Raw genomic sequence first — 22,675 nt, 5'->3', positions numbered from 1 at the left:
TCAGCAGTCACTGTCTATATGTCACTTCTTCTTTGCTTCTTGGACAGAACCTGACACTCCGGAGAGAGAGGCAATTGTATGTTAGTTCCTTTTCCAAGGAAACTTATGTATGTGGCTCTCCCGCACTTGAACTCTGACCCAAAGGTCCCGGATGTGGCCAATCTCCAACTCCACACTCTAACCAATTGAGCCACATACATACATTCATACATACATAGAGACAAACATACATACAGACAGACAGGCAGGCAGAAAGACAGACAAACATACATAAAGAGAGACACACACAACGAGAGAAGCAGACAGACAGCTGTCATGTGTCCAGGATCCACAATCACTTGGGCTGTTCTGTTCCTCCACACCTTTTTCAGTCAGCTGCTAAAATTTATGATTTTCGGTCACAATCAACATTCACTGCCCTAATAGGTTGTGATTCTTTGGATGATATTGTGCAGAACCAGGCAACCTTGTCAATCAAATTTGTTGGATTCGGTTTGTCTCTGGTCAGCTTCATCGCACTGTCAGTTTTCCTGGTTTCTTGGGTACTTTTAGTGAATGAGTTGTCAAACCCTTTTTCAGATTTAAGTCAGCAGTAGATGAAATCATATCAGCGTCACAACCAGCAATTTCTATTTCTCACGTTCTCCATTCAATCCTAGTTAGACGTGTTGTCGTCACCAAGATAGCTTTACCACAAGCTAACAATGGAAACCAGGGCAGAAGCAGGGCAGACGTAGCTAAATGGCTGGAAAATGATAGCACTACCGGTATTAGAGATGAGGCAATATTTTGATCTGTACAAGCTAGGTAAAGACGTCCAGGTTCTTGACTATGTAATACCAGCATCAAGAGAGTTTGCACTCAATTCATACGAACTTTGCTCGGCGGCTCTCATGAGGCTCGGTCTTTAATTCTCTGCCATACACTGACGACATTCGGATTTGTAACCGTGGTACATCTATAACCGACACTAGTGGTTCTCCTCAGATCACTTGCAAGACTGGGAGCGCCAGTCTGGACACACAATTGCATCGTGTCTGTGTGGTCTAATTGTCTAAGTCATCCAAATCCACCTTCGCAAAGAACAGTTAGCCCCTGGAGTTCTGACATATTTCCAACTTCTGCACCACTGTTGAGGCTGCAGCTTGTAGACGTGAGGAATGGAAGAGGGCTCGTAATGCCAAAGCAACATACCCAAGAGGTACGTCAGTTCAAGTAGTCCCATTGGTAATGGCGCACTTGGGGCGATGGAGAAAGTACGCTGAAACCTGTCTTGATCAACTATCAAAGAGATCCAGAGATGAAGGTAGAAACCGGACATGGCAAAGTTCATATATTCTAGAGACTAACGGAGAAAGAGAATTGCTATCCTTAAGAAAAACAATGCAAAAGTGTTCCTGCGGAAGACATTCAGCTTGGTACAGGCATTCCCGAGCAACATCTCTGACTCATAAGCTAGGTTTTGTTGAACAAAGACATACTTTACTTAATTTGCGTGTTGTAATTAGCAGTTGGACATTGTGAAATGTAATTATAGCTTATGCTTGCTATTGTATCTAACTTCATTTATAAAAAGATAATATTATGACAGGCAGACAAACAGAGAGACACACACCCAGACAGATCTACAGAAAACAGACATGTCAGACACAGACGTGCACACACACAAACACACACACACACACACACACACACACACACACACACACACACACACACACACACACCAAGGATGGTGGAGCCCTCCAGAAAGTGTTGCGGCAGCAACAAACTGATTAATTAAACGAATACCATTTGCATCTTGCAAGATGGTTCAAAAACTGGTAAGGCGCTCGCTGTACTGCTGTACCGGCTCTGCCGCCCTTGCAAACAGACAGACACACAGACAGACAAACACACAAATAGACAAGCAACTTAACAGCTGTGCAAGAGGGCAAACAAGCAGACAAACAGACAGACTGACAGACAGAATGAAAGCTGCAAGGCCGGATGGCGTTAGACAGATAGACAGACAGACAGACCAGCTGCATTCATCTCCAATAATGAACGTGGTAGTAACTGGAACCCTTTTTGGGTTCGTAGTTATAAAATGTAATTTTAGTTCTAAGATTCTTCAGTAGTTGATCTCTTTTACACTTGACCACCCGTTACATCCAGTCAATTAACAGAATCATTCCAGCAATAAAGTCATCACCACCATACCAATAAAAGTCTTAGAACAGTCATCAACAAAATACTGGAACAGATGGAGAGCTCGAAGATGGTTTCTGTGTCAAGCAGCCAATAGCTTTCTGGTAAAAATCACATCCAGCACAATTCTTGTTACACATACATAGCTCACAGACAGTCATGCCAATCATTGTTGATGGTGCATACAGCACTGACTTTTTCTCGAGATCTGACAATAGCATCTACATAGTAACATATTAGAGACTTGTAAATGCTGGACAAACCTGGTTCATAATAGCTATAGACAACAGCAGGGACTGGTTTCACATTTCCAACATCATACTGACGATTGGCTGTGAGTACTACACATTTCTTGCTGTTATACACAAGCTGAAGAATGTACATAACTGTCAATCTTGACAGCACCATTATCCACATTTGCTCAATGATTAACCTGGTTGAGATAAATGTCCACCCGATCTCCACTGACATCATACTTCTTCACATCCGAGTTGAATTTCAAGTACTAAACGTCACAAAGTGAGAATTCACGGCTCTTACTAAACAATAACTTAGAATTTTCAAATATTAGTAACAATATTTGCACAAACTGTTGAGAACATACAGAGCGAAGCCATGAATACAACAAACAAAACATCCTATTTAAACATACTAATATATTCATGGTCACATGACTTGCAACCAGTCACGAGCAAGTATTGAGTTGGTGTATACCATGTACTGCAGGGTAAGTAAGGAATAAGCTACTTCCGTTTATTACACCACTCACACTTATACTTACATGTCAGGAGACTATGGTATAATTTATCGTATGATTCGCGTGCTATACGCTGTTACTCACAGCGGAGTTGTAGCTCTCAGCTTCGCCCAGGGTGGTAATCCCACCCCTTGCACTGGTTATAGCACATTAATCATACTATAACCTATACTTGTATACAGCAATGTCAGTTGGATTCAAAATTGCAATGGAAGACAATGAGGGGTCTGTCCTTGGACCAAAAAGTACACCAGTATGTCATTTTGCTGTGCCACTAATTCAAGCTTCAAAATTGTCAAAGTAAGACAGCATAAGGCTTCAGTTGTCCCAGTCATTATAACTTTAAGTTAGATACAGTTATAACTTTATTCAGTTTCATGTCTACATAAATATAATCAATTAATTGAGTATACACCGACACAATTAGACATACTGTCTCCATTGCATCATGATCAACTCCAAATCCAGATGGGAGCACAGCCAACACAACAACCATGCCAGAGTTCTTATTCTTTATATATCTAAATACACACTCAGAGCATCAGTAAGAATAGATAATATCATGAAACGCATACGTAATTGCTTTGAACAAAGTGTTACATCAATACTGCCACTAGTATTCTTCTCCAACACATCAACTACCAGCTGGTAAGACGGTTCTGAGCTACCACGTGCAGGAACGCTGTACGCCACAGTAGCCTAAAGTTCAAATAATGCTAATTGATAACAACATGCTACACACCAATCGCACATGTTTACATAAACATTATATCTTACATCTACCATATCTATGCATGCACATACTATATAGTAGTCTTGTGTAGCCAACTCCTTGCCTTTATGATGTCATGCAAAGTCAAAAAAGGAGCTATCCATGTGAGACAAGTATGCACATACGATTTGATTTGATTTTGTCAATGAATTATATATTCTTGTGCCTAAAAGCATAGATTGCCTTATGAATTTATTGTGTAATTTTTAGCAAACATCAAATCAAACGCTTTATCTGTCATATGAGTCTTCAACCTATATAGACTTGTACCAGATCCTCATGGTTCCATATGACACAACAACGCTACTTCAACCTTCATAAATGAACTCCCTGTATTCAGTATTTAGAACCAACCACCACTACGCACAAAGTCATTTATGTATCTATCAATATATTTTAACAACATGCAATCTATAAGACATGCATCAATTCGGTGAACACTCCTGTGAGCATCTGACAGCTCTACACTCTCTTTCCTTCACTTTCTTCATCATATATTTACATATATTTTAGTGATGCAAAACAGAGTATTACACACAACATAACACGTGCTTAACTCATTAGTAGCCGCAGAAGAGCAGTTCCAGACCCATTCACATTCAAGCTAAGATTGCCACCAACAGGAACCTAGAACATGCAACAACAACTAATGATTGACTTCACCTAAATTAGCAACACAAAAGACGACCTCTGCTTGTTGAAGAACTAGTGCATTGTCAGAGTCAACACTAAATAAATGTGAGAAATCTAAATCAACATCTGAAGTAAGCTGAATGTTGAGATATCCAGATCCACTGTGCACAGCAGTAGCAAAATTAGCGAGAGCTTGAAGAGCAACACACGTGTCCTGTATGACACATCAACATACACTTTACAGGCAAATTGACAATGGAAACTTTACCTGAGTTGAGGACCATCCTCCAAGCGAATTCCTCTGTTTACTCAACCATTTAGTAGCTGGCAGCCCACCAGAAATGTCACCTGTCTGCATGATGGCCAAAAGACCGTAGCCAGTCATCTCAATTTCAGCCGACGGTGCATGGTAAGGATAATAAAAGAAATCATCATTGCTTCTCTTCCTACTTGAGCCGCCGGTCTCCTTCCAGTACATTACTCCACCTTCATAAAATTAAACACATGAATACAAACTTCAGTAAAAAGGTAAAAATTCTGCCGAACACAGCCATTCTCTTACCATCTACAGTCGCAATAGACTTTAGCTTGGTGATAGCTTGAGATGTCATTGAGCTTTTAGAAAGTGCAAGAGCATATGCCATAATACAGATAGTATAATGTCTAATCGTTGACGTCAACTTTTCTTGTAGGTAGCTTTGAGCTTTTGTGATAGCGGCATCGACTGCTGGTGCTGCCTACACATCACCACCACCTTCAAACTTTATTATGCTATGTATATTTTTGACAAAGATTATTGTCAAACTAATAAACATACATCGATGTTGGATGCATTCTTGACTTCAATAAGTGAGATAAGCACAAACGCTGTGTTGGCAGTTTCCCCATCAAGATCTCCCTAAGAAAAAACTACTTAATAACTATAACAACTGAATTATACAAAGCACAGCAAGCCTTTGCTGCGTCTGCATCTAAAGATATCGTGTTTTCATAATTCGATCGTGCTGACTCACTTTCATGTATGTTTGAATGAGTATTCCAACAGTGGGAAAAGCGCCACTCGAGAATTGTTGCTCTGCTATCCATTCTGTCGAGAGTATCACTTGTTGTGAATCAATGGTTACAAACTCACAGGCCAGAGCATACAATTTTACAACAAATGCTGTCAACCTACATTACAAATGTAAAATCATGTGATTGATAAAATGGACAGAAACTGTAGCTTGACAAATGTCATCATCTGTGATACATTGCGACCTACATCATTTTTTCAGTAACACACACACACACACACACACACACACACACACACACACACACACACACACACACAGGCACACACACACACACACACACACACACAGGCACAGGCACACACACACACACACACAGGCACACACACACACACACACACACACACACACACACACAACTACTATCACATGTATGCATAAGCCTCTAAGTCTGGTAACATACCAGAGGCTACCACTGGTATCCTTTCCATCAAATGCACTGTACGAGCCATCATCATGTCTGTAGTTTAACTGACGTTGGTATCCTAAAACGAAGCACAAACACCGAGTTAGCACATTACTGACACATCTAACCGCTTTGAATTAACTTAGACCTGTTGTCATATATTTGTTCGTTTTTGACTTCAGGTCAAATGTCAACTGTTTTGTTGCATCCAAGTACTGACGAACAAATATGTTTGGTGCCGTACTGGCAGCATTCTGTTCTCCACATCCATATGGCATGCGCACCAACTGCTCTGGATTGTTTAATGTCGAGCCCATCAAATCACCTAATCATTGCAATACGTACCCCATGATCAACAGTTCCACACAAAATATTTACAAAATATGTTTGCACAAATTTGTTTATTCTATAAAATTAATTTTTATTAAAATAATATATTCATGAAGATGTTTACAAAATAGATACAAAATATTTCAAGATATCATACCAATAACTGAAACAGTAGCTCGGCATGAGTCTTTGATGACATCCGACGGCAGAATTAGAGACAACGACTGCTTATAACTTTGATCTATAGTACATGAGATAGCAATATATATAATACATCGTGCATTTCATATGCGAAGTAGTTCATCTATGTTTATCCTACGTACTAGACTGATCCATTTGTATGAAGACATTTTGAGTGTAATCAACTGCTCGGCCTTCAGACTACATTAGAGCATGAGCATCACTTTTCTTATTATTTGACAAATAGAATCGACTTACTACAACAAGCAACTGGCGCTCCACGGCATCAGTGGCAACACTCGATCTTGCTTTTACTTTGATAGCAATTTGACCCACCGTTCTTGGGGTAACTGCAAACACAACTGTCGTTCCACTGTTAGCAGTGACCGAAATAGTTTTCGAGAGTCTAGGCGGTTCGGGAGGGTTGATTAGTTCTGCTTCATTCGTCGAAATATGATACGACACAGAAAGAAGATCTCTGTTCTCTTCCAGTTCGACAAGCACCTAAAAGCAAAGCACACTGACACTGAAATAACAGCAAATAAGTAGACAAAATCTCTCACATTATTAATATCAACATCCAAATAGTTGAACACAGTCACTTTGAGACCCAACTGCTCTCCACGTCTGACGGAGTACGGAAGATTGAGAGACACAAAAAATGGCTGAAATGCCTTTAACTATAAAAAGAATTATTTCGCAAGTCGTATTTGCCATTATTTAAAAAAACAAAAATGAAAATATTTGTTAGATTTACTTAATGTAAATATATACCCTATTATATATCATTCAGTACCTCAGCTCTTGTCGCAGGGACACCCAATCCTGATTTGTTGTTGACTGCAAAACCACTTGCGACCCATGTCGTAATGGTGTCTGGAACTTTGCTTGTAAACGTAGTCATTCCATTAGCTCTACCAGCATTACAGCACAAGATAATGTTACACGAGGTCATAATATAACATTTTGATCTTATTTACCCGGTTACTGCATCAGACCACAACCATGTTTCAGGAAAGAAAGTTCTCGTTCTCTCGGGTTCTAAAATTTCGAATTCACCTGTTGTTGAAGCAGTGACACTAGGTTGGCGTTTAGAAGCATCAGGGGCCACGTCATAAGTAGTTGCATATGAATCTAATTGTACATAAGCAAAATATACTACATTGTATGATGAAACAAAGGATATTAACTGATTACAAGCTGTACGACTACAATAGCCGTTCCAGTTCCGGGACCATCCTCCTCGAAATCGCTTTTTTTCTATTTTGTACAAAGTAGTATCTGTCAATACCGCGATGCCTGCTTTCTAGACGTAATACATTGCCATTGTCTAATTAGATCACAAGGATCAACAACGTAAAATAAATAAAACATACATCAAATATGCTATGTGCATCTTGACCACCCGATGACCACGGCCACCATATAGAATGTTTTTTTTCTGAAGAAACCCCCGCATAGGACTGTTATTCCAATCTGGAGTTGAACTGTCATATGATTGAAGCTCATTGACAACCTACACACACATAACAGTTACCAAACAACAACTAGCATGCACAGCAATCACTTCTCTAATATTCTCAAATGTTTTGCATCCATCTTACGTGTGCTTGTGTGATATCCTTGGTGTCTGCTAGTAATGCAACACTATAGTGAACGGCAGCAACAGCCACGAATGAATCAGGTGCCGCTTTGACAGTAACTGTTACATCGTCGCCAGGCTTTTTCTCGGTTACATCAAATGAAACATTCACCTGAATAGCAAATTCCAACTTAGAACAATTCAATGCTTGAATGTCTCTCTGCTACATGACAAACCGAATTCTCAAAGCCTATGGCGACAGAAACCGAAAGACTGTCTGCAACTACTTCACCATCAGTCGTGATCACGTAAGCCACAATCTGAGCCGACGGAGCCATGGCATGGGTAACACAGACTTCAAGACTAGTGTTAGTAGCAGAGCTGTTCAACTGCCTAAAGCCGTGCACAATCAAACTGCCACGAGCCATTACCTACATAACAAACATACACTCAATCAAACACTGTAAAACAAATCCTTACAATAATTCTGTTGTTATATGCCCAAAGTCAAATTGATAGTTGCTCATGTAAGTTAGACACAGCTTTGCTAATTGTCAAAGTCTATATATGCGATGTCTACCTCGCAATAGCTAGACTTCAGAATTTCCAGGCTATGTGTGCTCCATGTACCAAATGATTCCAGATATCAAATATATTATCAATATATGCAACGACACAATGCAAATCACTCTAAGTTTCCAACAGAACAAAGTTCTCTACCAAACCTTTCCAGGATAAGCCTGGCATTATATATATGTTAACGCATGGTAGGGAGACGATATCCAGTTTATTGACCGAGGTCTTGAGGGGCTTCCCGAGATAATTAGCCTCGGCTTCGCCTCGGCTAATTATCGAGGAGAAAGCCCCGAAAAGACCGAGGTCAATAAACTGGATATCGTCGCCCCTACCATGCATTAACCTATTTGTTGCATGTTTAACATCCTACTGTAATTAGAGTTCATAGATTATTCAAGTTGAATTAGAGTGGTTGTGTATTGCAATGACAGCTAGAGTTTTATGTCAAACAACCACATTTTGACAGCTGTGAAGTGTTGTTGACGTGCACGTCAGCCCCATAAGGCCACGTGCTCAAAAGTATTAGTACAGTACAGTATCCACGTGTTTTGCCAGCGTGATGTGGGATCAGAAAGAAGACCGTAATAGTGACCAGGACGACGACTTTCAGCCGCCAACAAAGATGAGACGCATTGGTTCCAAAAAGCTTACCACTAGTACTAGCCAGCTGGACAGCAGATTTGCTGAAAAGACGAGTACGGACAAAGTACAGGAGTACAGCAAGGGTACGGTTTGCAAGAACACGACTGCCTGCAACAGTTGGACGATGCGAACATTTGAAGCATGGAGAAGCAATCGAAACAAGAATGCTCCACAAGAAGAGCAGGTACCCACAGACATTCTCTCAACGAAGGATTCACAACTTTTGCAAGAGTGGCTAATATGCTTCCTACTGGAGGCGAGGAAGACCAACGGTGACAAGTATCCTCCAAAAACTCTTGTACAATTGGTGTGTGGGCTACAACGTGTACTTCGAGCTCAGCACAGAAGCGATTCGTTTAATTTTTTCGACAAGGCAGACCATCGTTTTGAAGGTTTGCGCAATGCTCTTGATAAAGTCTGTCGAGAATTACGTCAAGAAGGACTAGGAACGAACCGCAAGGGTTCCAGTGTATTCACTGCTGAAGAAGAAGACAGTCTATGGAAGAAGGGAGTAATTGGCTTAGACACACCTGTAAAACTACTGAGGGCAGTATTCTTTTATAATGGGATAAACTTTGCTCTTCGAGGTGGTGCGGAGCACAGAAGCCTCAAATGGAGTCAGGTGACTAGATGCAGCCAAACCACAGACGGATTGTCAAAAGTCTGTTACATTTATGTTGAGCACGGATCCAAAAATCATAGTGGTGGACTACGTGATTTACGGCATCCAAACAAAAAAGTCACAAGGTAAATTATAGTCAAGCTCCAACGTGTTTCTGTAAGGTAATAGCATTTTGTGGTTTGTGGTTTATCAGATACGCTAATGAAGAAGCCGGTGACCGTTGCCACGTAAAAATTTTGGATCTCTATCTTAGTAAGCTGCCAGCAGGATTTTCTCGAGAAGCCTTCTATTATAAACCTTTGTCGTCTACTCCTTCATTTGGTCCTTGGTATTCAAAGCAAGTAATCGGTCATAACACGTTGGCTACAATGATGAAAGTGATGACAGCTGAAGCTGGTCTTCCAGTTCGAACCAACCACGCTCTTCGAGCTACTAGTGCGACAAGGCTGTTTCAAGCGGGAGTTCCTGAACATGTAATTCAAGGCAGAACCGGCCACAAAACCTTGCAAGCACTGAGACAATATCGAGAGCCATCTGAATTGCAGCAAATGGCAGCGTGCAAAGTTTTGGACAATGGCCATGGACACACCGATTACACTGACGCAAAAGTCAAGGAGTCCGGAGAGACAATGGAACAGGCAGATGAGCTGAAAGTAGTCGAGGTTGAACAGCCGTCTGAAACGGGAAGACAGAATCCGGCGCCATTTGTCATTTCTGACTGCGTCTTTACAAACTGCAGTACTGTGAACATTATTATTGGTAAAGAATAAGCTTGTAATCTAAAATAGGTATGCCCATGTATTGATTGCTAGTTGGTTTGCAGTATACAGATTCTGACCGGTCAATATACGTTTATTGACCGGTAAATATACAACATGTGGTTGGGTTGCTATGGTAGGAGTGTAATATAACGAGAAAAAGAATCCTAGCAACGGCGGAATAAACACCCAAACATGCAACAAACTGCTATAATGTTACTGATGCTTGCTCATGTAAATTATATAAGAGTTATGCTATAATTTGTGTTATGAACAATAGCTGAAGAAGATGCTAAAATTTCCTGTGTTTCTAAACAAGCTACGCACTTAGCCCAAATCAAGACTTAATTTCTACTACAAGTAGTGGATATAGAAGAGCAACCACATTTCAAGACTTCGTCGTGTTTCAGATCTTTCTCTTCAACTCCAGCCTCTCCAGCTGATTCAGGATTTGAGATGGCATGTCTAGGTGACTAGGTTGTAATGAGTTCCTCACTGAAAAATGAAAAGGTAGGGTGTCCTTCCAAAATCAGAGTGGCACAAGTCACCGGGATGTTTAAAGTTATCTGCTCTACAACAAAGTTCAATTCTTAGGCCATCGTTGTCAGAATGGAGATAATAAAAAAGTACATTGCGTAAAGCATATACTATGTCTTGGAATACCAGGATAAGCGTAGGAACCACGGGTGTCACTGGGAGCATGGCCACCCAATCAGCAGCCTATGGTCACTATATCTATCTCTCTCTCTCTCTCTCTCTCTCTCTCTCTCTCTCTCTCTCTATATATATATATATATATATATATATATATATATATATATATATATATATATATATATGTATATATACATACTAAATCCATGCCCCGTCCTTTGTTCGGGCAAGATACTAACGAAAGACGCAGGGTGGACATGTCACGTGCAATCTTTGTTGCGAGGTTCCGGATGTGCTGAATGAATTCGAATCTTGTCTTTGCGCTTTTTTATAGAAATCGACACACTCCCCGTGTAGCGCTTGTTACAAAATGTCTAGGTTGAATTTGATGCAAATGCAATCAGAATTTGGAGAGAAACAAAAGAGTAAGTTCCGTCAGCAATAAACATTTGATTGCTCACATCATTGCGAAGGACGACGACGCGTACCGTCTGCAAAGGACTGGTGTAGGTGTGTGTTCGAATAAACTAGAATGTGAAGCGTTTGCGTCATCAAGAAATTTTTTGCAAGGGTCGATCCCTCGAGAGGAGACCCGGTGCACACACACAAACACACACACACACACACACACACACACACACACACACACACACACACACACACACACACACACACACACACACACACAGGTCATCATGAAAACGAGCTACAAGTGGAAAAAACGAGGAGATCCAATAGACAACAATGCAAGCTACACTTGCATGCAGACGTCCTTAGTACATGAGCCCACACTTGCTGTGCATAATTTGGGGTTTGGCACCCCAACCTGGATGACATTCCTATGCCACTGAACAGTTCTCCATATCCTCAGAAATCAAAACGTTTCTCTCGTGGAAAGTTTTGGATGTGCAAGTTGATCATTGTTGGGTTTTGGCAATGGCAAGGTGGGAACTAGGCGCCACGACACTCTAACTGAAGTGATTTTTCACCCTTTGTTAAGTTAAACGACAATGCAAACTGTCGAATGGAAAAAATGCAATGAATATTCAACCAAGTAGGCTGGGATAGTCTCGCGTAGCCAGACCCTTCCCACCTACATCCTGCCAGACAAGAAGGGTCTGGCTACGCGAGACTAAGACTGGAGATTTTTACCAACCGGATTTTGAGCAAGGACGCCCCACTTATTTTGACATTACTGTAAAAACTCCTTCCAACCTTATTTAGTCGTAAGATCTTCAAATCAGCCATGCCCTGAAGCAGGAAAGGAGGCAAAAGACAATTTACACCAAGCATCTGTAACAGCAGAAGGAGGAATATTCCACCCCATTGTGGAGAACTTTCGGTCTTTGGTAGTCTCACAGCCTTAACTTTTTGAAATCAATTGCACGGAGATCAGGATTGCATAATCACCTGACCATTAGCCAAGCCACGTCATATCTCCATCAACAGTTGTCCATCTAACTTTGGCTTTATAATTCTAAGATGGCTTTAGAGAGAGTAGCATTGGATAGTAGTGACAATATTATGTTTGGGTTTTGTTGAGATAGTTGTGTTGGGGCTGGTGTTGGGAAAAGAATAGTAGAATGTATTAACATTTAATAGATCACAAACCTGGTAGTAGAGTTTTGAAAATTCAAAATTCGATTTGACTCCATAATTCAAAGACGTGCCAATCTAAACAGCATGTTCCGTGTTAATCTCATAAAATCACGAAAAAATACTAACTATACTTGAGTACTCGAGGTACTCGTTGACAGTTGGATAAAGCTATTGCTAGGAGATTTGCTTATGCTAGGGTGACTGTTTGCGGTCACTATATTTCCTGTTCTTGGATCCTCACACTTAGCCTGGCAAAACCAGCACAACTCAGCAAATGATGAATTACCTCAATATTTTGAAACACATACATTCAGCGACAGCCACGTGGCACCTGTTGGTACATCGTATATCAACACAGCAATCCCTCCTACAACTTGAACAACAAATGGAGTCGACTCAATATGGGTACTAGCAGTAACGGTGACATTATTTCCCTCCACAGGTTTATTATCCTGTGTTGTAACAAGTACCTACAAACAGAAAATTACACATATGCAATCAGTAGAATAAAAGCCATTTACCCTGGCAACAAATGACAAGCCTGGCTTAAACGTTTTAGAAGTTGATTCATGAAACTCCATTTTGATGGAATGACTGTAGAAAGAAGTTAAACCTTGACCACTCAAAGTTGTTCCTGCATACATATAATCAACATTAAATTATTATTGTTACTGTCGCCATCACCCTCTAGGTAGGGGTTTATACCCTCAACGGGTGCCCAGCAACCCGGCAGGTAAGTCTCAGAGAGTACATGTTTCCCTGTAATCCCTAGGGCACTAGTAACTGGCTTATAGATCATTGATTGCATACGCTACGAGGATTTCGCCAGCTCTGACAGCACACCCAGTAGATATCAATGACTACCAGGAAAGCAAGAATTCTCATTGCCAATGATCTCCACACAAGATCACAGAAACTCCCCATCGACGGAAACATGCAAGTCTACTCTCACAGACATAGTCAAATAGACAGTGAGCATGAAACTACAGACTCGTTTAATTGTATTGCTGTCGCCACCCAGAATTGAACCCAGGCCATGTGTCGTTATGCCCCTCCATGATGGCAAGTGGGCCGGGTCTTTACCCTAATCTGGACACCCATCAACCCAGCAGGTAAGCCCAGCAAGGTACATGTTCTGTGCAGTCTAAACGGCGATCAAAGACTGGCCAATTCGATATAGATTGCAGGCATTACAATGACCAAGGACATCAAGACAGTACGCCTAGTGGATATCAATGATCACCAAGAAAGCTTTGAACGTCATCGTCAATGGACTGTTCGCCAGACCACAGAAACTCCCCAACGACTGAAACAAGTCATAGTCTCATGGACAAAGCTAGAGAAACATGAGAAAGAAAAACAGACACTTTCATAATTTATTGTCGTCACTGGGGTTTGAACCCCCTAACCACATAGAGTGGAAGTAATTGTCACTAACTACTATTGACTAAGCCAAGACGGTGACTATTATTATTATCATGGTTGCCCGTCGTCATCATCAAATGAACTATCAAAATGTATCTCCACTCTGATTGCAATCACCTGTCAATTCCTCTGTTACAGATGCATTGATAGCCAACTGTCCCGAACTTGGTAGATTAGTTTTCACCATGTAATATTCTTCCCGTAGACTTCGAATCTTGCTACTGTCAAGCATAAAAGCTTTCGTTCCATCGATCTAAATATACAGCAACATAATAGGACTAATTTAACTCTATATATTTTATTAATTGTCATACTTTAATGTTTGACATTCGCAATATTTTAGGTCTACACACTCAATTCTGCTGGCAACAAATTTCCACACAACAGTAAAATGTTTGTAACATAACTTACGGTTTGCCATAATAAGAATAATATCGTGTTATTAGGTAAAATGTCAGCTCTAATGTCCCTTTCACTGGTTGACCATATGTGTATCTGAGAGCAAAAGCAAACAATTCATCTCTCGTGTCGTACATGTCCCAGTCAATATACGTACTTGGCAGTTACTGTTACCTCTACACTTGTATCACTAGAAACGAGAAGCGATGGTGGTTTGACAGTCACCTCAAACTTGGGCAAAACTGCACAAGCAATTCGATAATTAACATATATTAGTAGTATTATTATTAACTGCTGTAGCATAGCCAGCTATATACCGTATTTGTCAACTCGAAATGTTTGTTTGCCCTCTAAACACTAAGTAGAAATCATGTCACTACAATCACGTTGCAATGTACAACCTAAGACTATAGTTATAGATTACTTTTCCACTGACTGATATTGCCCACATTCCAAGTGGTGGCTCAATTGACAATGGCAAGTCTCTAAAAGCAACACCTGCGAAACACAGTGTCAACAATCTTGCTGACTAACTGTGCAATTGGTATCAGCTATAGTGTATACCGCTGTCTAGGCGGACATCTTTCCACTTAGCAATGAGGTTGTCATTAGGATCCTGCTCAATGTACGTGTAAGATTTATATTGTCTGAAATATTAAAAGCAATAAGCACAGACTCACTGTAATAGACACTTCGACTGTTCCAGAGTATGGCAACAGAGTCGGCTTGTAAGCAATAAATCGCATCAGCACTGCATCAATCCATACAATTTTAGAGATATGACAAAAATGTGTTAGAATTAACTCAACAAGTCTATACCTGTTTGTCCAGGTTTATACATGCCTTTGTCTGTCTGTATGAACACAGACACGCATTTCTGGTCAACAATAAGGGTAGTTGCATCCATAAATGTCAATCCATGTGCACCAATACCAATCGCATGTAGTGAGTATGGTCCATCCTCAAGAGGAAGTTGATTAGGCATCTGTCAATTGCAAAATCTATATTATTTTATATACTGAGTCCATAGAAAGAAAGAAAGAAAGACAGAAAATACTATCTGCTCTGTCATCGATCTCTATGATCAGCAACACTAATAAATTGATTAAATAGCAATCAGTACTGAGTAGGTTTGAACATAGCTTTGCAAACATATATATGGCACAAGTGGCCACCCCAAACTGACAGAGAGCCATGTACTAATGTGTAATCCTGTGCCCGACTCAAACCGGAAGTGTTCTTGTAACTCCGTCCATTTAAATGTAACATATAAGTATTCATGCACTGGGCGCGCTGGATTGGAAGAGGCTCCGTGTGCATGCCCCTCTTCCAACTTCTACAGTTCTGCCGCTATAGTCGAAAGAGCCAACTCTACCGACTCTGCTCGTTGGAAGAGCGGCGTGTCTTCCAGACTCTGACGGAAGAGCCCAACCGAACGCGCCCCTACTCTCAGCTGTCCACGCGTAGTAGATACAGACGGCGACTTTCTAGGCACTATAGTCTACTAGATTTGTTGTCAGGCAATCTAGCAATCAACCGCTAGACATTCAGACGAACCTGCAACTCAATGAAGCCGGACGCACCTATACGAATAAAAAAACCTCTGACATACGGTCGGAAATAAACACAAGCGGCTGGCTTGTAGGTACCTGGTGAGATGGTCTTGCTTGCTGTCGCTTGACTACGTGTTTTGTTAGCGTTGGCAATCACGTCAGTCTGCACCCGCACGTCGGAGCTAGCCTGGAGTATTGTAGCACTGATACGAACGGTAAGACCGGGACGTATAGTCTTCGGAGAGATGACAATGTACGAACTGCAAAACATGCATGTAGAGGAAACACTGCGCGCAGGTCGCAACTGGGTCGACTTACTTGCCGGCGACGGCAGGACGACCAGCGAACGTCAAACAGAGAATAGGTAGCAGCTGGACATTCATTGCAACGTACTCAATCAACTGCGATTGACGTATTTCAAGAAAAACGCAAGTTTATCACGTCAAGCACACCTACCCGTGTATAACGTACACTTTATATAACCTGCGTTTATGGCTGCTCTTCACAAAATAGATATAGTTTTCTATCTTTGGTTACAGTACGTTCATCTATGCCATAAGCACGGGATAGAGAAGGAACATAGATCTACTGCTGCCTGCCGACATAAAGAGGAGGATGGGGTAGGCGTGGTACACGTGCAGCCGCGCCAATGCTCATTATACGTGTCGTTTGAACATTTAAGGAACAAAATTTCTTTACGTAGCAGTATCTTAAAGACTTGCTACGTAATCTAGAGTATCTAGAGCAGAAAAGGTTGCAATTTGCACAGTCAAATGTCGGGTAATCCCCTATTTTCCATAGTCTCGCGTGGCCAGACATTCGGCGTAGGCCGGCTGATTCCGCAATATTCCTACAGCGTCGTCTAGGCTACAAATTATTCCATTGATTAAAAAAGTAAACATTTTTGTTGTCAATTGCTAAATTTCACAATGTTGTAAACACATGAAAATAAATGCTAAAGAATAAAAAGTAGCTATGGCTATACGGTATCTGATGCCATGACATACCTTATCCATTTCATGTGATACCATAATGTGCAATAGTTTAGGGTTGTTTTGGGGGAGGCGTTTTGGGGCGTCTGCGCAGTAGAGGAGACTAGTTGGTTTTGGCGGACTTTGTTGAGTTAGACAGTGTAGAGTGCAAATACACGAGTCTCGATACTACATATTGGCGACGAGGCAAAGAACGAAACATGACATCGATGATCGGGAAAGTGGGGTCCTTTGATGGAACTCAAGATGAATAGGAACACTACGTCGAACGAATAGGGTTTTACTTCACGACGAACAAGGTGACTGACAAAGACCAACGGAAGGCAGTGTTGTTGAGCGTATGTGGCGCTCAAACGTACAAACTCATCCGCAACCTAGTCTCGCGTAGCCAAACCCCTCCCTTTTGATATCTACCGGCGGGGAAGGGTTTGGTGAAATTGCACACAAGCAGTGGTGCCAGGCATACGCCCACGTCTTTCCAACTAGTAATTAGATGAAGGTTAAGCTGACAGGTGATAATTACTGGAAAAATTCTTCTCTCTGTTGTCGACGAGAAATCACTTGTTGGAAGGCTTACAACAATCAATGGACAGACTTTACGATAGTAAGGTATTGTTCTTGGTATAGGGCGTTTAGTTAGCCACGAATTCACGCAAACTGCGCGCTAACCTCTGCATAATTAATTATTTCGACCTGCCGTGCCATCGCCTCGATCTCTTCCCGCAATCCTTGAATTTGCTGATCTAGCCTAGGAAACGAAGCAAGCTACGTTCGGCAATGTATCACAAACAGGCTCGATGCAGCTGCTTCTATCTAATCAGCTGGTCCACAAAAGAATGTCTGACTAGTTTACACTTGTCAAGATGTCTACATTGCTTGAGCATTGCGAGAACCGTTTCTTTTTCTTTGTTTTGCGTTTGATGAAAAGAGACTCCAAGCACAGAGCACAACAGTCCGGATCCATTGTGTAACTGACAATCAACTTGCGTGGGGTTGATTACACGTTTACGTTAATGTAATTATCTGCCACCCGGAAGTCGGTGGCGGTTGGCACCACTACTTGTGTGCAATTTCACCAAACCCTTTCCCGCTGGTAGATATCAAGAAGGGGAGGGGTTTCGCTACGCGAGACTATCCGCAACCTTCTCCCGCCGCAGACACCGGATGCAGTCGAATATGACGACATCGTCAAGATAGTCCAAGATCACGCAAGACCAAAGCCTTCTGTTATTCTACAACGGTTTAGATTTAACAGTTTGAACAGGAAAGACGGTGAGTCTGTGGCGGATTTCGTGACGGAATTGCGTCGATTATCGACAGACTGTGCCTTTGGGGATACTCTCTCAGACATGCTAAGAGACAGACTGGTGTGCGGGATAAATGAAGAGAAGATTCAGCGGAGACTCTTGCAAGAAGTCAACTTGACATTTGAAGACGCCCTACGGATTGCCCGAGCGATGGAAACAGCTGCAAAAAATTCGCTAGAAATGCAACAAGGTGGTCTTACATCAACAGTAACTCAAGCACCAGTGGCAGTACATCAGACATCAAGTAGAAGGGACCATACACCAGAAAAGAGTAAGTGTTCTCGTTGTTTGGGTTGGCATCTTCCCAAGCCATGCCGTTTTCAGACAGCAGAGTGTAGGAAGTGCAAGAAGCGGGGCCATATTGCGAGAGCTTGCCGAAGTCAGTCAAATCAACAAGTAGAATCAATGGCAGCCCATCAAATAAGCCAAGAAGAGGATTTCCAGGAATCAGAAAAAATGTTAGAGACGGCAATGAACGCTGTACACAGAGTGGGTCGTGGCAATGAAGTGAAGCCACTCAAGGTAGAAGTTGTGATTAATCAGCAGAAGGTGAAGATGGAGATAGACACTGGGGCAGCGGTAACTCTGGTGAATGAAGCTACTTTTAAGGCATTATGGTCTAAACGGAAGGCCCCCGGTTTGCGTAGGCCACAAGTACAATTACGGACATATTCAGGGGAATCACTAACTTTGGTTGGTGAAACAGATGTGAAAGTGAGATATGGACAGCAAGTGGCTTCCCTGCCATTGATCATTGTCAAAGGCAATGGTCCAAATTTGTTTGGTAGAAACTGGATACAGAACGTAAAACTGAAATGGGAAGAGATATTCCATCTTCATATCACTGGTAAAACATCACACGAGGAAGGAAGGATTCAACATAAGAAGCTCATCACCAAATACCAGGAAGTATTCAACGAGAAGATGGGACTACTGGAGGGAGCAACAGCAACGATACCAGTGAGAGCAGATACCGCACCTCGGTTTTTCAAGCCTAGACCTGTACCATATGCGTACAAAGAGCTAGTCGAACAGGAGTTGAGACGGTTGGAACGAGACAAAATTATAGAAGCCGTTCGATTATCTGATTGGGCTGCTCCAGCAGTACCGGTTCTAAAAATGGATGGTTCAATCAGGATATGCGATGACTTTAGGTTGACGATTAACCAGGCTGCTCCTTGTGAGAAATACCCATTGCCAAAGATCAATGATATATTTGCCTCTTTAGCTGGAGGTCAGTTGTTCACCAAGTTAGATCTGAGCCAAGCTTATCAGCAGGTGGCGCTGGATGAGACGTTGTAGAAGTACGTAGTCATAAATACTCACTTGGGGCTGTTCAAGTACAAACGCCTACCTTTTGGGGTGGCCTCGGGTCCAGCCATTTTTAAAAGGTAATGGACACTCTCCTTCAGGATATCCCCATGACATTTGTCTATTTAGACGACAGTCTAGTGACAGGACGTTGTCTGGAGGAACACTTGCAGAACCTAGAAGTGGTACTACAACGTCTAGCCAACTCGGGATTGCGACTAAAGCTGGCTAAATGCGCGTTTTTGCAGAAAGAAATCAGTTACTTAGGCCATACTATCAACAGTCAGGGGCTAGCACCAGACAAGAAGAAAGTGATGACTATTCAAGCTGCACCTGAACCCAAAAATGTTACGAAATTACGATCCTTCTTGGGTACGATTAATTACTATGGTCGGTTTTTACCGAAGCTGGCTTCAAGGCTGGCTCCACTGTATCAGCTTTTGCGCCAGAACGTACGTTGGCAGTGGAAAGATGAGCATAAGGAAGCGTTCAGACGAGCGAAGGAGGCTCTCCAGTCTATTCAAGTGATGATACATTTTGACCCAAGGAATGAAGTCATCGTAGCCTGTGATGCCTCACCGTAGGGGGTAGGAGCCGTGCTTTCACAAAGGCTAAGCGACGGTACCGAGCGACAATCGCTTTCGCATCTAGGAGCTTGGCTGAGGCAGAAAGGAGATGTGCGCAGATAGACCGCGAAGCACTCGCATTGCTGTTCGATGTGAAGAAGTTCCACCAATACTCGAGTGGAAGAGCATTTACAATCCTTACCGATCACAAGCCGTTGGTCTCCTTGTTAGGAGAGAATAAGGGCGTGCCGTTAATGGCACCAGGTCGCATGCAGCGTTGGGCAATAATGTTGTCTGGCTATCAGTATAAACTACGTTATCGACCAGGGACGACAAATGCCAAAGCCGATGCACTCACTCGGTTACCTTTGTCAGTTAAACCAGAAGTGACAGAGGATCCTAGTCAATCGGTGCTATCACTGCACATCTTGGAAATGACCCCTGCCAGACCAATAACAACTGTACAACTTAGGCAATTTACAGACAGAGATGGACAACTGGCAACTGTCAGGCATTATGTGTTGAGTGGATGGCCGAGAGAAGTAGACTCCGAGCTTCGACATTACTGGAATGGCCGGCACGCGCTAAGTATCTTGGGTGGTTGTGTACTGTGGGAGTCGCGAGTCATTATACCTCAGAAGGCGTGGCCGAGTGTGTTGGAGGAATTACATGTGGTTCACCCGGGGGTATCTAGAATGAGAAGCCTAGCAAGAAGCTACACTTGGTGGCCGGGATTGGATGCTGATATAGACAAGATAGCAAAATCTTGCGGGACATGCCAAGAGCATCAGCGATCACCACCAAAAGCGCCTCTTCACCCTTAGGCACAGCCAGAACGTGCGTGGTCGAGATTACATATCGAATTTACTGGGACATTCTTGGGGCGGTGGTTCCTTATACTGTCAGATGTGTACTCTAAATGGTTGGAAGTAAAACCACTGAGTTCCCCTGCAACTGGACCTACCATTCGGGTGCTACAGTCTATTTTTGCGACCCACGGACTACCTGAAATCATGGTAAGTGATAATGGCTCGGCCTTTACGAGTCAAGAATTTGGAAACTTCATGAAGAGCAAAGGAATTGTGCATATTACAACTGCACCCTACCACCCGTCCTCTAATGGGCTGGCTGAGAGGGTGGTTCAAACATTCAAGGCAGCCATGAAGCGAATGAAAAACGAACAGTGAACACTGGAAACGAAGCTGGATGAATTTCCTTTTCGGTACAGAATCACACCACACGCGACAACAGGGGAGGCGCCAGCTGTGATTCTGATGGGACGGAGACCAAGAAGCTGCCGCCTGGACTTACTACATCCGGACCTGGCAAGAAAGACAAGGGAAGCACAAGAGCAACAAAGGAAGAATCATGACCAATCTTGCAGTTACCGGAATCTGGAGACGGGCCAAACAGTGTTTGTGCATAACTTTGGCAGTGGCCAGGATTGGTTAGCAGGCGTGGTTGAGAGTCAGACGGGACCCTTATCTTTCAGAGTGAAGTTAGAGGACGGACGCTTAGTCAAGCGACACGTGGATCACGTTCGACAGAGGACGACCGAGACTAAACGTCCAGAGGGAAAAGCAATGATGGAGGACAGTCCCGACAAAATGGGGTAGACCAACAGCAAGGAGAAGAGAGCACAAGATTGTCAACAGCAACGCACGCTCCGGATGTCACCGAACATCAGCAAACAGAACAAGCAGAGACCGAGGCTGATCAGCAATTGGAAATGAGAGCTGCCGACGTTCCGCCTGTCCTCCGGCGTTCCGCACGGATTTCGAGACTTCCAGAAAGACTGGATCTGTAGGATAGTAATGTGGGAACTTAGAAAATTTAGAGGGAAGGGGTGTAATAGTTTAGGGTTGTTTTGGGGGAGGCGTTTTGGAGTGCCTGCGCAGTAGAGGAGACTAGTTGGTTTTGGCGGACTTTGTTGAGTTAGACAGTGTAGAGTGCAAATACACGAGTCTCGATACTACATAATGAAATAATTTGGTCTTCAAATATTTTGTATCTAGTTTGTGTCTTGCTTGTCTACACTGCAACTTACTTTGTGTATTGCCACCATAGTCCCTTGCAAATCATGATGTTCATTTTCCCTGTTTTCAACCAGCAATACAATAGGTCAGATGTAACAAATTCTGTAAGCAAGCTTGCTGGTTAAATCATATAAATGAATGACAAGCCTTTGAAAGCTGTTCATTAAATGTAATACATTTGATTAAAATAATCATTGGCAAAGTAACTATATACAACTAATAAGCCACGTACTGCATCTAATGCTTAACACAAACCCATAACAAAGAATGTTCTGATGTAGGAGTTAATCGAGAAACAGATTGCCAGTTACA

The 22,675-nt window shown here is 42.3% G+C and overlaps 5 protein-coding genes across 6 annotated transcripts; 3 read left to right on the top strand and 2 right to left on the bottom strand.

Annotated features, from left to right (window-relative positions):
* Positions 1 to 2,004: 2,004 nt before the first annotated feature.
* LOC134178721 (C3 and PZP-like alpha-2-macroglobulin domain-containing protein 8) lies at positions 2,005 to 7,994 on the bottom strand. Of its 2 annotated transcripts, XM_062645608.1 has the most exons (22): positions 7,946 to 7,994; positions 7,718 to 7,857; positions 7,539 to 7,647; positions 7,322 to 7,475; positions 7,138 to 7,255; positions 6,905 to 7,021; positions 6,600 to 6,845; positions 6,485 to 6,542; positions 6,319 to 6,402; positions 5,980 to 6,156; positions 5,829 to 5,910; positions 5,366 to 5,522; positions 5,170 to 5,250; positions 4,915 to 5,089; positions 4,621 to 4,838; positions 4,408 to 4,566; positions 4,277 to 4,346; positions 3,523 to 3,646; positions 3,381 to 3,468; positions 2,624 to 2,695; positions 2,454 to 2,559; positions 2,005 to 2,398 (listed from the first exon to the last, which is right to left on the bottom strand). In XM_062645608.1, the coding sequence occupies exons 5-18, from the start codon at positions 7,243 to 7,245 to the stop codon at positions 3,612 to 3,614; spliced, it is 1,767 nt and encodes a 588-aa protein (XP_062501592.1). In that variant the 5' UTR covers positions 7,246 to 7,255; positions 7,322 to 7,475; positions 7,539 to 7,647; positions 7,718 to 7,857; positions 7,946 to 7,994; the 3' UTR covers positions 2,005 to 2,398; positions 2,454 to 2,559; positions 2,624 to 2,695; positions 3,381 to 3,468; positions 3,523 to 3,611. The 2 variants fall into 2 exon arrangements, with proteins under 2 accessions (XP_062501592.1, XP_062501591.1); XM_062645607.1 differs by lacking the exons at positions 2,005 to 2,398; positions 2,454 to 2,559; positions 2,624 to 2,695; positions 3,381 to 3,468 and having other exon boundaries at positions 3,519 to 3,648; positions 4,278 to 4,346.
* LOC134178491 (CD109 antigen-like) lies at positions 7,626 to 15,583 on the bottom strand. The gene is made up of 17 exons (XM_062645366.1): positions 15,418 to 15,583; positions 15,279 to 15,349; positions 15,163 to 15,214; positions 15,023 to 15,096; positions 14,916 to 14,955; positions 14,756 to 14,840; positions 14,611 to 14,694; positions 14,514 to 14,544; positions 14,317 to 14,452; positions 13,296 to 13,408; positions 13,083 to 13,244; positions 12,906 to 13,022; positions 12,787 to 12,849; positions 8,160 to 8,354; positions 7,946 to 8,095; positions 7,718 to 7,857; positions 7,626 to 7,647 (listed from the first exon to the last, which is right to left on the bottom strand). The coding sequence occupies exons 1-17, from the start codon at positions 15,581 to 15,583 to the stop codon at positions 7,626 to 7,628; spliced, it is 1,701 nt and encodes a 566-aa protein (XP_062501350.1).
* Positions 10,034 to 10,681, top strand: LOC134178861 (uncharacterized). Its single transcript, XM_062645769.1, has one exon. The coding sequence runs from the start codon at positions 10,132 to 10,134 to the stop codon at positions 10,531 to 10,533; it is 402 nt and encodes a 133-aa protein (XP_062501753.1). The 5' UTR covers positions 10,034 to 10,131; the 3' UTR covers positions 10,534 to 10,681.
* Positions 15,584 to 18,359: 2,776 nt separating the features above from the next.
* Positions 18,360 to 19,752, top strand: LOC134178489 (uncharacterized protein K02A2.6-like). The gene has a single exon (XM_062645365.1). The coding sequence runs from the start codon at positions 18,493 to 18,495 to the stop codon at positions 19,750 to 19,752; it is 1,260 nt and encodes a 419-aa protein (XP_062501349.1). The 5' UTR covers positions 18,360 to 18,492.
* A 47-nt stretch (positions 19,753 to 19,799) lies between these two features.
* On the top strand, positions 19,800 to 22,292 carry LOC134178784 (uncharacterized protein K02A2.6-like). The gene has a single exon (XM_062645677.1). It carries the CDS (start codon positions 20,582 to 20,584, stop codon positions 21,149 to 21,151), a length of 570 nt encoding a protein of 189 aa, XP_062501661.1. The 5' UTR covers positions 19,800 to 20,581; the 3' UTR covers positions 21,152 to 22,292.
* The last annotated feature ends 383 nt before the right edge of the window (positions 22,293 to 22,675 follow it).

This window comes from Corticium candelabrum, chromosome 4 (genome assembly GCF_963422355.1).
Source record: "Corticium candelabrum chromosome 4, ooCorCand1.1, whole genome shotgun sequence".
Taxonomy (NCBI): Eukaryota; Metazoa; Porifera; class Homoscleromorpha; order Homosclerophorida; family Plakinidae; genus Corticium; species Corticium candelabrum.
The sequence above is the reverse complement of the archived record's forward strand: the minus strand, read 5'-3'. Positions and strand labels throughout refer to the sequence as shown.